Consider the following 16561-nt stretch of genomic DNA (forward strand, 5'->3'; position numbering starts at 1 on the left):
GTGGATCATCACATTTGTCTGGATTTTATTTGAAAAATTATGTTTATTTAATTTTTTGTTTTCTGTTATCAGTTATGTACATTGGAATGTGTTATGTTATTTAGTTCATGTTTATTTCATTATTTTAGTGTCATATGGGTTTTGTGTTATGACACCATCATTTGTGGTCATTATGTGGTAACAACAGTCAATAGGTTTGCATTAGCCTAATACATTGACATACATTTAGGCATTTTTAAAGTATACAGTCATCAATATGCTAAAGTTGTTAAACCTGTAAAGTTTTGACAAAGACAAACCTTTTTTATGTATGAATTAGCCAACAGGATAAAATATATAGTAATATATTTATATTATAGTAATATGCTATTATAGTAATATTATATGCCTATAGGCTAAACTTTAAAGACTTTAAAGTATTTAGCCTATGTTTTGACATTTGCACACCTTACATCTTTCATTAGCCTAGCCTATATTTTAACATAAATCTGAGAAATACTAATCAAAATCATTTGTAGGCTATTGGGATAAACAATGCTTTATAATATTGTTAGATATCTGACTGATATTACAATAAACAGCCGTATGGAATACTACAATGAATGAGGAAATGAGCTATCAAGCAAAAGCCGAACAAATTAAAAGTCAGGAAGGACGCCGAAACGTTTCAAATGCGGAAGATAGAAGTGTGTTCACAGAGCTCGAGCGCTGTTAACAGGGTCTCCGTGGCTGTGAATGCACGTCCACAGACTCACACAAAGCCAAACAAAGTTTTCCGGATGGAGATCGTTTGTTACATAACTTACTGGAAATAAAGTAGCTTATCTGGACTAAAATCGACTGAATATTTTCCGCGGCGATACGCAGGATTTAATTTTGGGGGCCCCCACTCACAAGCAGCGTGTGGCCCCTCGGGCAGAGGGGGGTTAGTCTGAACCCTCCTGTCACCTCGATGCCCAAACAGAGGCGGAGGTCGCTGAGAGAGGCGGTGTTCTCCCGTTCGTCTCCTGTTTGCGACGGATCAGGGAGAGGAGGAGGAGGAGGACGCACACGAAACTTTTCATCCACAGAGATTTGTGATGATCAAACACAGATGGCGGAACAGTACAGTGGGCAAGCAGGCTTTCTCTGCGACGGTAAGCCGGGGAGAGGGTGCCTGGTGCCGCAGGTGACCATCACGTCTGATGGGGACTCACGGGAGATCACCGAGGAGGATCTGGAGGAGGAGGTGAACGGACGGCTGCGCCGCAAACTCTCCAACTCCTCAATCTCTTCCAACGGCTCCTCAACGGCGTTCGACGAATCGGAGGATGACATCCTCAGCGACAACGAGACCAAAAGCAAAGGCATCGTGACTCTGGAACATTTGGGGGACTCGGTAGACTCAGGAGAGGTAGGTTATGTAGCCTAGCGATTTACGTGCGGAGGCACTAACAAAAATAACGTGTCTTTATTGGCATCTAGCCTATAGGTTCCATAAATAACCTTTAACACACATGGAAACTTTCCATTGCACAAAAGGTTCTTTGTAGTGGAAAAAAGTTTTTTTTAAGATAATTTTTTTTTTAAAGAACTGATCACTGCATGTTCTTCAGGAGTGTAGAGTGTGGCAAGGTTATTTGACAGTATTTTATAGTTGTCTTGTCACACATTTTACGCTTGTGAATATTTAGCAAAATAATGTATTTTTCTGGCTGGAGTTTTTGCTGCAGTAAGCTACATTTCCACTATTATTGCCCAGGGGGAAAACATCTTTAGACAGATGCTGATCTTTTCTGACAGACAGCCTTATGTTATCATGTTATCAGACTACAAGGGGCAACTTTTCACACTTGAACCTGACAAATCAAAAACACAAGATAATTAATGCAACAAAACAACACAAATATAAGCATTGTCTTGGCAAACTATTACGGTATTGTAATTCTGAGTGTGTGTGTGTGTGTGTTTTTTGTTATTTTAATGTAAAACAATTTTTTTAAACTAAAACTAGGACTTGGAGCTAATTGAAATTGGAGTTTGAAACCCACATACAAAACCACTTCTAGGGCAACACAGATTTGTGTGAGTGGCCGTTTGACTCAAAAACTGAGAGACACTTTTGTGACAAATAGTCCTCAATATAAGATATATAAGATAGAAATAACCTTAAGTTTTTATTGTGATTCATGATATATGTAAATATATACTTTTAGAAAGACTTGGGGTAAATCAAATTTTGGACTCTTTATCTCGTCTTAAACTAAATAAAAGAAGACTATTCAAATCATGTCATGAGAACATGAGTTAGTAATGAGGAACTGTTGTGTTGTTATGTTATGAAATCCTTTTTTATCTGTTCTTGGGTTGCCAATGAGACTTTCGATACCTGTTATCTTCATTTGACCCCATAACTGAGGCATTACAATACTTTTGATTGCAATCTGCATTATTTCCACCATTAACACAATGCCAGCTGTGTGTTCGATCTTTAGCTGTAGAGCTCATGCTGGTTCATCATTATGGTATGTTTGTGTGGGTGTGTGTTTGTCTGTACTTGCTTCTAATTGTGAAATCATGTCTGTTCACCATGTTGTCAATTCAAAAGTACTGTATATGTGACACAACACATGACATTAGTGGCTATGTAGATCTGTATCAGGTTGCTCTTGCATGTTCTTTCTGATGAAATATTTGTAGTAGTGGGTAACTAAAAATATAACAGGAAAATCCATCATCCATCCATAGCAGTTTGATATGTTTCTCCCTCATTGTTTACAAAGTAGGCTGTTCAGCGTTTTAATTGGAATTGTTTATTTTTTGTTTGCATTGAGCGCCTTCAATGTAGATTGAGTTGAGCAAATATCACAGGCGTGCAGCTTTAATAACCTGGCAGCACTTCGAGCGTTACAATAACAAGCTCAACAGGCTTAACCGCTATGTGCCAAGGCCCTTTTTTTTTCATATGCCTACTCACATGTTGTTAATTTCTGTAACAGTGGGTGAATTCGAAGTGATGACCTTTGCAAATTGTTTAGAAAATACTCCTGTTAGTATGGAACAAGCAGATGTAGATGATTTCTAAATACTAATTTGAAAATGATAATAACTCGTTACATTTATATAGTGCTTTTCTCGGCACTTGCAGCGCTTTACATGGAAGGGGGAATCTCCTCAACCACCACCAATGTGAAGCATCTAACTGGATGATGAAAAAAGTACATCAATTAGCCCCATATTAAAGGGATAGTTCACTTTAAAATTAAAAGTCTGTCATCATTTACTCACCCTCAAGTTGTTTCAAACCTGTATTAATTTATTTCTTCTGCTGAACACAAAGAAAGATATTTTGAAGAATGTCAGAAACCAAACAGTAGTCTGTACCCATTGACTTCCATAGTAGGGAAAAAAAATACTATGGAAGTCAATGGGTACAGACTACTGTTTGGTTTCTGACATTCTTCAAAATATCTTTCTTTGTGTTCAGCAGAAAAAATAAATTAATACAGGTTTGAAACAACTTGAGGGTGAGTAAATGATGACAGAATTTTCATTTTAAAGTGAACTATCCCTTTAAGTAAAGTGTACTTGATTTTCTTTGGCAAGTTTTTGCGCGCATACCGGTATTTTTAAAGTAAATTTCACATGGAATTAAGTAAACTCTACTTAACTTAGTTAAGTGAAAGTAGTAACTAGTACGGTAGTAAAAGGTCGAGTAATATCTATTTAGTTGAAGTTTCCTTTGCAATACATTTCACTCAAACAATATGACATTTAATGAAACCACACATTTAAAGTAGCCTATATACTTTACTTAGAAACATCCAAGTAGTTAATACAATAGATATTGTGTGAGACACCATATATCAAAAATTACATATTATGTGAACGCAGAGACCTCAATACTTGGTAGACAATACACAATGACGGTAACATTTGATGTAACATTGATCGTTTTTGTGTTTGAATGTGTAAATTTGAGTAGAAAATTACCTCCAAATGTCACAAAATGGCAAGTTACTAATCCTAACAACAAAAGCAATGATAAAACAGTGTAAGTACAGCTGGAAAACAGTGAAAAATCAATAGTTAATTATTCAAGGCCCAGTGCATGATGGGAACACCAGTATCAGAAAAGTTGAGTAATTGTACTTGAACGTATAACGTTGATATTTACACTTTGATTTCTACATGCTTGAACTGAGTACTAATATAGAATGTAGGCTACTTAGTTTTTTTTTATTCTTGCCTGAACTAACTTTTTCATGTAGAAATTACATTGTTTTTTTCTGTAGTATTTACTTCACCACAAAATAATTTTTATCAGTGATAGCAACCAAAGATTATGGAACATCCTAATAAAAAGGACTTTGAACAGATAGAAGCATCTACTAAAATATGAGAGAATCGCAAATAAAAATGTACAAATAATACATTTAACTTAGATAAATAAATCTAAGCGATCATCTCCTAACATTTTGTGTCTCACTTCTGCATGTCTGGGATTATTTTGAATGGATGTGTTATGTATTGTGCTCCTCAGACTCATTCAATGCCATAGAAGGCCTTCGCTGTCATGTACGTTAAACACTTTGCCTCTGTAAATCTGGACATCATGTCTGCATATAGTATCTACTCTTTCCTTTTCAGAAAGTTACACATCTTGCACTGAATGAGCTGACTGAATGATGCTCAACCTCAATGACACTGTAAAAAGCCATTCAGAGCTTTTGATTTAAATGTTTGCACAGACCTGTTCCAGACTCTGATATTCTGAGAAGGAAAGCACATGCAGCGTCACAAAGTGGCAAACGCTTCATTTTTATCAGCCTATATCAAAACAAACTCATTGCCGCTTGACATTTAGGCAGAAGCCACAGTGTCACAAACAAGTTTCCATCCGCAGTTTGATATAGACCAACTTCAGGTCAGTTTTATAAACTCTTGAATACTCACAGGGGAAATGAGATCTTTTCTGCAGTAAATATGTAACTTCTGTAGTTTTGAAGCACATTTTCACTAACAGTGGAAGAACAGTTGTGAACATTCTATTTGTCTAAAAGATACTAAAGATACACTCAGCTTTTAGTGTAACATTTTCACTTTGATTTGTATATAATTTCAAGTCATAAATGCCTTTTTAATATCAAATTTTTAGTTGCTTGTAAAAGGAAAATAGTGTTGACTGTTTTTTGTTATACAGTATGTGATATGTTTACTAAAGGTAAAGCTTTTTATGTTTTTGTAGAAACATGTCACACTTTTATAATAAATCATGATTGGTAGCCTAGTTGTTTGAGAGTTGGCACCATAATGTTTGGATTGTCTGCATGACTGTCCAGTTCAATATTTAGTTATGGCGTGTTAGAAATGTGTGTATGCTATGCACAGTTCCACAAAGTGCAGGTCATAGCCTTTGGTTTATGGCTTTTCTCTGTATTTATACAGGGCCGTACGTACGCAGTCTGCCTGACTTTAAATATGATGTACTCTCTGGATCTTCTCCAACCCTCCCTCAAAAGCAGTTTTATGTACTACGTCCAATTTAAAGGCTCAATCATTGCTGCATGCTGCATTGTAAAGAAGGTTTTCAGAGCAGCTCTTGTGCCTGAGGGACAATTTAACATGTTGGCAAACTTGAATCATCTGCATCTGCTTCCACGGCAGAGGTAGAAAGTAAGAAACGTGTTTCTTTCCATGTCAAGTGGAAGAACAAACACTGCACTTCAGTTACACCCTTACTATTTCAACATATGCAGTAAATAATCTCCTAAGGGATTTTTTTTTTTTTTTACAGTTTGGGGGGAAAATGTCTGTGTATAATTTGTGACCAAATAAAATAAAAATAAAATAAATTATTTAAGGCCATTACTGCCATAGAAATGTTAGATACGGACCAACACACAAAGTGCACCTGTAACCCACATTATTCATTTAAAAAAATATTTACAAAGGAACACACAAATACTGAGAATATGACAGTGATTGGTGATCATCTCAGGAAGGTACAGTACCGGATAATTAATGCTGATGAATCTTTATATATTATATGTGTATATATATATATATATATATATATATATATATATATATATATATATATATATATATATATATATTAGAAATAGTAACGTGTTATGAAATTAAAATTGACCCTGGGTTTTCTAAATATTTTTTTATTTCATAATTTTATTATCAAAATGACATAAATCAATCTTCCAGTGAAGAAAAAAAAATTAATTTCCACCATTTTCATACCTCCACCAAACACTAAGACTTTAAAATCAACATGAAATCAAAATTGACCCCAATTTGCTCTGTTGGAATAACATGCAATGGATAATTCACTATAAGTCTAGCAACATTAATGGATAAATGGATAAACCATCTACCATCCTACATTTTTCCTCACTATATCCTGGTTCACTCAGAAGTATGTCACATTATAGAAGTAAAATCCATTGTGAAGTGTGAACGCATTTCACGTTGACATTTGCATTGCACTATCTCTTAGCTTAGCTACCTTTGCTTCATTTAATGTTAATCCTCAAATGAACAGAAATGGTTTCCGGGATGCTTATTTAAAATGGGCAGCAAAACAAACGTCTATGTTACGGGCTGCAGTGCTGGATTACTGAGCTTCACAGCTCCAAATGAGACCATGTGTGTGTGAGTCAGTCTTACACACTTTAAGGAACATTGTGCAGTGTTTAAAAAAACACTGTCAGTTGGTTTCAGTCACTGGCCTCTCTTCTTTTTTGGAATCCAATCTCGGACTTATCGTTGGGTGGTCAAGGGTTGAGCTTTATATAAATTCAGCAGAGAGTTTGAAATATTTAATGCACTATCACAGTCATGGATGATTATGTGTTAATGTGTTGCAGCAAAGCAATGCCTGGTGGAAGCTGAAGACTATTGTCCATTGCCCTTTGGTGGCCACACAACGAAGACGCCTGTCCTGGGTTCAGTTAGCAGGCCATAAAGGTATGCCCAAAAAATGCTGCACATTACATTCAGTCTGATGTAAATTCATGTTTCAGTTCCATATCTACACAGTTTGCACAGTTTCCGGGTTAAATGCATATGGAACAGCATTGTACCTATGCTTGGGACTATCAATTTACTAACAGTAATTTCAATATTTACTTTTTACTAACATGTTATCAAAACCGAGTCACATTTGAATATGCTTTTTAGTCTATTATTGTAATTATCTTACTTCATGTGTAAAAAGCATATTTTGAGTAGTTTTGCTTTTTGTAGCTTTTAACTTATTTCTTGTTTATTTCTGTACAATCAGTAGTTCTCTTATTCAAATGTATTTGCAGACAGATTGTCTTTGTGAAAACACCACTGATTTTAGCGCATGGTTCTGGCTGTGTTTTTGTACACAGGGCTTTTAAATGCTTGGGGAAGTACAGTCATTTGATACCATGTTTAGGGAAGTGGTTATGAGCAGTGTGATGATGACGCTTGACTCACATGTCAAAGAATACACATTTTACGTATGATCTTATACATCTTAAGCTGCAGATACCAAATATGTAACAAACACATGCGATATCTAAAAAATTTGAACACTATGAATGTGATGATTCACAGATGATAAAGGCACATATTCTGACTAAGATCTGGTTGACTGGGTGAGCGGCTCAGTGTTGATTATTTGTGCTCCAGTGACTCCTTTGTGTTTGTGTTTCTGCCCAGGCAGCTTTAAAGCAGGGGATGAGGGCTCCATACTCAAGAAGTTCTCAGAGAATGAGAAGCTGTGTTTCGAGAGGCTGAGAGAGGATACTTTACATTCCTTCGTGCCCAGCTATTATGGAATGGTTGAGAGAGACGGAGAGCTCTTTCTCAAAATGAAAGACCTGTTGGCCAACTTTGATTTGCCGAACGTCATGGACTGCAAGATGGGAGTGAGGTACAGTGATTGGATAACAGATGCTTTTTTTCTTCGTTTTTTTTTTACAAGGACACGTTTTACACATACTCAGATTATTATTGTAAAATTGTACAAAAAAAAGTTAGTTAGTTCATCCAAATATGAAAATTCTGTCATTAATTACTCACCCTCCTGTCATTCCAAATCCGTAAGAGCTTCGTTCATCTTTGGAACATAAATTCAGAGATTTTTTATTAAATCTGAGAGCTTTCTGACTCCCACATAGACTGCAACGCAATCACTTTCAAGGCCCGGAAAGGTAGTAAAGACATCGTTAAAATAGTCCATGTGACTACAGTGGTTCAACCTTAATGTTATGAAGCGAGGATAATACTGTTTGTGCGCAAAAACAAAACAAAAATAACGACTTTATTCAACAATTTCTTCTCTTCCGTGTTAGTCTCTGACGCTGTTCATGTGAGCACCATTATATTATATATATACAGTATATATATATATATATTAGTGCTGGGGAAATGAACGTGTTAATCTTTGCGATTAATTTGACGCAGCACTTTTTTTTGCCTCATTTTAATGATTTCCTGTTGCGGCTGCTATTGTGAGTGTGCCGAACCAAGTCACCCTGTCATGATGGAGAAGGACAATGATGGAGTTTTAGGAGGAATGTTTGCATTTAAAAAGTTGCCAGATGGCGCCTTTGACAAAAGAAAGATGCTGTGTACAATCAGCAAAGCTAAATAAAAATACCATAGAAGCTGGATGCACCGAATTTTCGGTTGCCGAAAATTATCGGCCAAAAACGGCATTTTCGGTTTTTGGTCGAAAGAGAAAAGAGGCCGAAATTATAAGCTGAAAATATGCCGCCCCGCCCCTCCGTGTTCGGCGATCAGTTTTCATTCTCGCGCATTTTAGTAATTTCACGAGCGGGTCTTTTCCGCTCCGTGTGTGCGCCGTGCTCTCCATTCCATGTGTGTCGGCGCGCTGCGCTCTCTGCTCAATGTTCCGCTGTGTGTTTGCGCTGTACCAATCACGCACTGGAAAAGCAAAGTCCGCTCAAATTACGTGAAATTTGTGTAGTAGACTTCTGTTTGAAATAGCGCTGCTGAGCAACAATGGTAAAATTACCTGCTCTGATCATTTGCTCTGGAAATAATAGCTTTGTAGAACTTTTTGTAAATCTGAGTATGTTGCATAGAACTGAATGAAGGATAATATATTGATATATTGATGTTTTATATTATTTGAATATAGGGCTATTGTCTGTTCCTTTTTTCCTTTGTTGTTTAATTTAATTAAGTGATTCCACGTTTAAATATTGATGATTACAAACTTGTGGGAAATGCAATTAATCACAATTTTTTTTGCAATTAATTAGTTAATTTTTTATAAAAAAAATTGTGGGAATCGTGATTTTTAAAAATATAAACAAAAAGTTCAAAAGAACAGCATTCATTTGAAATAGAAAGAGTAGTGCAAATATTTAAATATATACTATTCATTATATTGCTATAATGTTACAATATAACACACAATATTACAAATATAACACAGCAAGTATTACTTATTTTGCTAATGTTTAATTATCTCCTTTTCATAGTGATGCTAACATATTGTGCGTGATGAGTTTACTCTGCCTGCTGAAACACCTGTTCTGGTTGTTGGCCTGCATCCTGTCAGGGCAATGGGTGGGGCTCATAAAGAGAGAGGCCCTCTCACCGCGCACAATAATAACCACTTCCTGTGCACATGCAGACAAAACTTACATGCGTGCTTAGCAAGGCAGACAGGGCGTCCCTGAGGGCTTCCTTCTCACATGCATTTTCACGCATTCTTTTTACACACCGAGAGACATTTTGTGCAAGGAGTCCCTTGGTGACTTCCTCTTCTCACACAGGAAGTCAAGTAAAGTTCAAGCTTGCAATAAAAACAAAATGCACATGTACAAAATAAAAGAAATAAAAAATGCACGTGCACATGATTGAATCAACATTTCAGCCTTGATTAATAGACATTTCCATCAGGTTCCAGCATTTCCAGTACATTTTCAGGTAGTTAAATATCCAATTCTAACTTTCTTTCTTTCAGGACATATCTAGAGGAGGAGCTGGTGCGGGCAAGGGTGAAGCCAAAGCTGCGTGAGGACCTGTATAATAAGATGATGGAGGTGGACAGTGAGGCTCCAACAGCGGAGGAGAAGAAGCAGCAGGCAGTAACCAAACCACGCTACATGCAGTGGAGAGAAAGTCTCAGCTCTACTAACACCCTGGGCTTCCGCATTGAGGGTATCAAGGTAGCCACAGTGCCTAAAAATCACAGCAAATTTGAGTTCAGAATTTAAGTTCAGTAGGAAACCAGGACATTGAAACTTGTGCTAAGGCTAGATTGTTATATTAAATTAATTCATTTGAAAAAAGAAAAAAATATATATTTTTAACGGATCCACTGAAGTCGGAGTTCTGAACCCAATTGCAGTTTATTCCAAAAGTGTACAAAAATAAAACGATGACTTAAAAAAAATGAACATAACTTAAACATGAACTTAACTTGGTATGGTGTGGCATGGATGTGAAACTCAGGACAGCAGGTTACAGCATAACACCTGAAGAAGCACCTGAATGCAATGGAACAATGGACATATGGGAACTTGACACTATAGAAAACAAAAGCACATGGCATGATCACATGGGGTACATAGGAAAATCATATGACATGGAAAACATAATGACATTCAAAAAACATTCAAACAAGAGCCCAACCAAACACCAGCCTTACATATCCCCGCATTTATGGGTGTCTAGACACCCAAACCAAACACCACAAGAATTTTTTGTTTTTTAAGTCCCAGAGGATTGTGGAGCGGAGGCGTACAAGGAGGAGGGAAGGCGGGCCAGGACCATGGTCTGTTACAAGGCATAATTCATGGCTTGATTTATGGCTTAAGTCCTGCAACAATGACATACCATGACTGTAGAGCATGGGCAGGCCTGGATTGTGGAGTAGAAACAGGAGGCCATGGTGGATCAGAACTATAACATGACTATTATCATGACTATAACATGGCCGGCATGTACTGACTCCTTGGATGTGACACAGTTGGCATGGACGACCTCATTGCATGTGACATGAGTCATGTACAGTTCATCAATAGCCTCCATTGACTTGATTAAAGCAAATATGTGACCCTGGACCACAAAATCAGTCACATGGGTCAATTTATACATCATCTAAACGCTGAATAAATAAGCTTTCCATTGATGTATTGTTTGTTAGGATATAACAATATTTGGCCGAGATACAACTATCTGAACATCTGGAATCTGAGGGTGCAAAATCAAACATTGAGAAAATCGCCTTTAAAGTTGTCCATTTATGTTCGCGATTGTGCTGTATTCACTCACAAAAATAAATATTTTATATATTTACGGTAGGAAATTTACAAAATATCTTCCTGGAACATGATCTTTACTTAAAATCCTAATGATTTTTGGCATAAAAGAAAAATCTATAATTTTGACCCATAGCCTACTATAGATCCTGTATTGTTGGCTATTGCCACAAATATACCCGTGCGACTTATCACTGGACTTATGGCATGAATGGTCTCTGTGGTTGTAACTTGGGGCAAGAAAAGTTCATGGACTTGGTCAGTGGTTGTGACTCGATCAATACACCTTTTATGGATGGTCTGGTCCCCTTGACTGTGTCATGGTTCTCAGAAGGTTCAGTATGGTCTATGACAGCTGCTGCATTCTCTGTAGGTGTTATAGTGGACGCTGCCACCTCGACAGGATCTATAGCCGCCCCTTCTGAAGAGGTGTATGTGGCCCACACACAGAATAGCATGCAGTGGCTATCACTAGAAGTAGTGTTGACAGTGGCATGATCTCTGGGACACCCGGACTTGGAACTACCAGGGTCATCATGGTTGATGAATTCAACGTTGGACCAAGCTCCTCTGGCTTGGGAACCATGACGTGACTTGACTCTGCCGTGGTGGCCATTTCATGAAAAGGCTCTGAATTGACCCTTTGCAGGGAGCTTGATTGACAGGTGATCTGACCAATCATATTTCGCCATCTGCCATTTTGTCCGACAAAGCAGTCAGGAGTTAGTAGATTAACATGGGAGTATTTAAACTTAAAAAACAGAGTGTACTGACGCCTTTTCGCGTTAAAACAACATTCCTTCTTACGTTCATTCATGTTTATTTGATGCTATAAATGAACTAGAAGGAAGAGATGATCGGTTCACGAGCAGCTTTAACTGATGCTCTACACCGATCTGTCACAACACATTAAAGAGCCACAAAACGGTATTTATTGTTTACATTTCTTTTTTAAAATTACCAAATTTGTTTAATATGTCTAATATCAAAAGTAACCGAAAAATAACCTGGTCTGTCCTGTCTGTCGGCATGTTGTCGGTCTGCTCTCTGCTCCGCGATGTGTTTTTCACTGCGTGAGAACATGGTGTGGCGTGAGAGCTGAGTAGCTTGTCGGGCATAGCGACAGTAACTAAGGGGGGCGGGTCTTTGCGAACGGTCAATTGGCATTCATGACATGACTTGAGTCTAACATGATGGTCTTGACATAAGACTCTGGTTTGGTGGTCATGATATGAGGTGATTCTGACATTGGAGACATAACATAACATGGCTTTGGCATGATGGATACTTCAGTACTAAGGGGATGTCTCATCCGCAATCCCCACAGTAAACAAGGATCTGCTTAGTAACAAAGCATGAGGAATGAATTGGATCAGAGAAAAATAAATCCTTCCATCTGGTAACTTGGAACATGCGGGCTCTTTCAAACCTGCACGGAAAATGTCCCTGCCCGGCCTCACTGAAATCCATCAGATTTCAGATATTGTCCTCAATCTGCAGATTTGTAAAAATGCTTCATCTGACTTTTTTGTTTTTACATTCAATTCAATACATTGTTTTCTTATTTCAGAGAGGAGAAACCTGCAACACAGACTTTAAGAAGACCCAATCAAAGGAAGACGTCATTCAGGTCTTTAAGGATTTCGTCGAGGGCAAAAAAAACATAATTGTGCGTGAGTTCTTGAGAACTAGATCAACCTGTTCTGACATAATGCACACACACCTACATTTCCGTGGAACAAGGGAAGTTAGTGATAATGACATTTAAATGTATTAAGTGTTTTACACTAGAACTACAACTGAGTTAGAACTAGCAGATATAGCTGGAAGGTTTAAAACAATTATGTTTAAATAATAGTTTATAATAGACAAGCACAGGAAGATATGTCTCAACGGAAAACAAATTAACTTCACTTACAAGGTGTCCTTGTGTAATGGGAGCCTCTCTCCAGTGAAAACTGAAACAAAAATCACTTCTAGGATAATTCCAGTTGAATTATTGATTATTGATGTGCTCTTCTTCTTCTTCTCCTCCTAATAGAACTCCTATATTACAAGGCTTGAAGATATTAAACAGGCACTGAAAGCCTCCGAGTTCTTCAAGAAACATGAGGTAAAAAAAAAAAAATTTGTTCTGTAATGTTGAGTTTTATCATATGATCAATGTTCACACTTGTAGCGAATAATCAGAATAATGAAAATTGCTTGTAACCGGGAGTGAAGAGATTTGCTTGTGTCATGTAAACACTTACTATGATCAAATCCTTACTTTGATTATTGTAAAAGAAAAAATCGAATTATTGGTGCACACGTAAACAGTCAATGTTGGATGTCTTTCAGGTCATTGGCAGTTCGCTTCTCTTCATTCATGATCACAAAGAGAGAGCTGAGGTCTGGCTCATTGATTTTGGTAAAACCACCCCTCTCCCAGAAGGAGAGAAGCTGGATCACTACAGACCCTGGGAGGAAGGCAACCGAGAAGACGGATACTTATGGGGCCTTGACAACCTCCAGCAAACCCTTTCCTTATTAGCCGGGGAGTGACCTTCTTACTGTGAACTTTTCACTTACTGTCCGAGTGACAGCTACGGCAAGCTGATAGACACTTATAAACCTTCTGCAGTGCATTATGGGGAGACTACCAGTGAGCAAATCTATTACTTTACAGTATTAAGCTGTAATAAGCGTTTCGCCATGATCATGGTTTCAAAAACCCAAATTTGTTTGTTGTCATTGCGCATCACACAATTACTCTTCGCCAATGTCCAAAAAAAGAAGCTCAAAACAAATAAAATTGTAATTACAAATGTAGTTTGTAAAAAATAAAATAAAATAAAAAATAATAATAATAATTATTCACATGAACAATGTATATTTGTCTACAAAACTAATTTCAAACACTTAAGCATAAACCTTGATCATACAGGACAAATTCAGTAAATTTTTTCGGCTGGTAGTTTGCATGCTGGAATCTATCAAAATCAATCATTTCTTCACACATCATATAAGGTTAGCTGTTAGCAACATTGTTCCATGTCTAGGCCCAACAAACACTAGTCAAACAATTGACGTTGCACAACTGACTGTTTTCTTAAAGTACCATCAAGCTAACATGTACAGTAGAACAGATTAGTGGAACGCAATAGTTTACAGATACGTGGAACGCATACAGTGATACAATGTAAATAATGCACAACACTAGTGCATTTATGGTACAATATGATGATATTAATCGCTTTGACTTCAGTGATCAATCAAGGGTGGTGTAATAGATTATTTGGATGATTGCATGGATATATAGTATTGGTTTTATGTATAAGAGCCTGGGTTGTGATTTTCTATACCTGCACACCACTGAAAGTGTTTCATTATCAAACTTAACGTTGTGACACTATTTTGTTTAGGGGGCAGGTGAGTTTCATTACAGTGTTCCCTGTGCAGTATGTTTATGACAAATAAAACATCTGCTCAAAAATCATTCGGTATTTCTCAATTTCATTTAAGTATGGTTCTTCATATCAGGATTATAGACAAAAACAATTTATTTAAAGTTTGCTATTATGCAGCAACGTCCATATTTAAAAAATAATAATAATAATACAGGTAGTACATGTAAGTTAAAATTCACTTCATATAATGGTACATTTCTAATCTGGCTAGTTAGAAATGCAAAGACAAATGCAGAAGATTGGCAGTGATAAACTCAACATAATCCAACAAAAATAATAATAATATAAACACCAATAAAACTGAGATTAAATATTACAGCTACATAATATAAGGGTTAGTTTAGTGTGAAATTAATATTAATTCAAGAATACAGCACTCTTTTTCCTGTCTAATGTATAACATTTTCTACCCTTCTATCCAGTTATAATCCTACTAAAGAATAAGAACTTTAAGATCCTTAAATTGCAGTCAAATTATGAAACTTTTAAATGTTAAATAAGACAAAAGTAAATGTAAGATTGTGCTAATACACTTTAGTCTCATCTCTTTGCATAAGGATCCTATCAGCAGTCCCTGACTAAAATGACAAAAAAAAACAATTACACACAAATAAATCTTTTCACATTAAAACATTATTCACCTACAAACTACAATATCTAATAAAACATTTGAGAATAATTAGGATTAAGACCTAAGAATAATCTCAAAAATCAAACTTCTCATGCATCACATTATGCACACTGAGGTGTTATGTGGTTTGTGATTGTGTTTGTTGTCATTTGTCTGCATGTATACAAAGTCACAGTTAACACAGGGTAGCTTAACATCTAGTATAAGGACATTTGGAGATAAAAAGCACTTCTATTTACTTATTTATTTCTGAGGGAAAAGTACTAAGAAAATAGACTGCAAAAGTGGTTGTCTTTTTACAGCTTCCTAGACTGCATTGACATGGAAATCAATACAATCACCACAGCAATTGCCCCCCGCGTCACATGCCTCATTTACTTCTAACACATTCAGGCGCAACACCTTTGTAAAATTTTTACAATTATCTCAGTGGTTCACACACAAATCACACCCTCAATAAAAAGGCAACATACTGTTTGCAAACGCGTTGGTTTTTTAAAACTAACAGCAGACAAAAAAAAAAAAAAAAAAAATCGAGTCTAAATGAATGGTCCTCAATGCTACTTTCCAGTCAAAAAACCCTGTAAAGTCCACCTGATCTGAGATTAAAGATAAACGTCTGTCAGCATTTCTTTATTACTAATGCAACACACTGTCAAATTTTTTAAGTATAGCCTACCTCTGAGTTACAGGTGATAGTCCTTAAAAAGATTTAATGGGACAGCTCACCCCAAAAGATTACAATTATTATTCACCTTCATGTCATTCCAAATGTGTATGATACAGGTTTTTTCACTGTCTGAAAAAAAACTAAAAAACACTGACGCTGTGTTTGAAATCGAATAATTCCTTACTATATAGTTTGCGAAAAACAGTACACAGAAGAGTAATATGTCCAAATACATAGTATTCGAAAAACAGTAGGTGAAAAGTCTGAAGTGAAATACTGAAATGCGTATACACTATAAACAAATTATATGATTGATAAGTTATGACAACATGTTTTTACATTGCTTTAACTCAGCAAAATAAGCAATTTTCAATTTTTTTAAGTCAGTTTAATGTAATTTAAGTTGAAATGACTTAAACATCCAAGTTGATTGTAAAAAAAAAAGTTGCTGTCTTAAATTAAGTACAGTGTATAACACTTTACTATCCCATGAGGCCAGAGGGTTTGTGAATGGAAGTAAAGCGACGCAACTAACGCTGGTAGG

At 36.5% G+C, this 16561-nt stretch overlaps 1 protein-coding gene across 1 annotated transcript; it reads left to right on the forward strand.

The window, feature by feature from the left end:
- Positions 1–73: 73 nt before the first annotated feature.
- Positions 74–14744, forward strand: itpka (inositol-trisphosphate 3-kinase A). The gene is made up of 7 exons (XM_079632599.1): positions 74–1393; positions 6864–6963; positions 7687–7900; positions 9968–10172; positions 12838–12936; positions 13309–13380; positions 13608–14744. The coding sequence occupies exons 1-7, from the start codon at positions 953–955 to the stop codon at positions 13809–13811; spliced, it is 1335 nt and encodes a 444-aa protein (XP_079488725.1). The 5' UTR covers positions 74–952; the 3' UTR covers positions 13812–14744.
- The last annotated feature ends 1817 nt before the right edge of the window (positions 14745–16561 follow it).

Source organism: Phoxinus phoxinus (assembly GCF_949152265.1).
Source record: "Phoxinus phoxinus genome assembly, chromosome: 13".
In the NCBI taxonomy this organism is placed as follows: Eukaryota; Metazoa; Chordata; class Actinopteri; order Cypriniformes; family Leuciscidae; genus Phoxinus; species Phoxinus phoxinus.

Bases quoted from the DNA above. Each gene is read 5' to 3' on its own strand.
- itpka (XM_079632599.1), top strand. From the start codon at position 953: ATGCCCAAACAGAGGCGGAGGTCGCTGAGAGAGGCGGTGTTCTCCCGT. The intron at 7,901-9,967 runs GTACAGTGATTG...TCTTTCTTTCAG, and splicing joins GACTGCAAGATGGGAGTGAG to GACATATCTAGAGGAGGAGC. The intron at 12,937-13,308 runs GTGCGTGAGTTC...TCCTCCTAATAG, and splicing joins AGGGCAAAAAAAACATAATT to AACTCCTATATTACAAGGCT.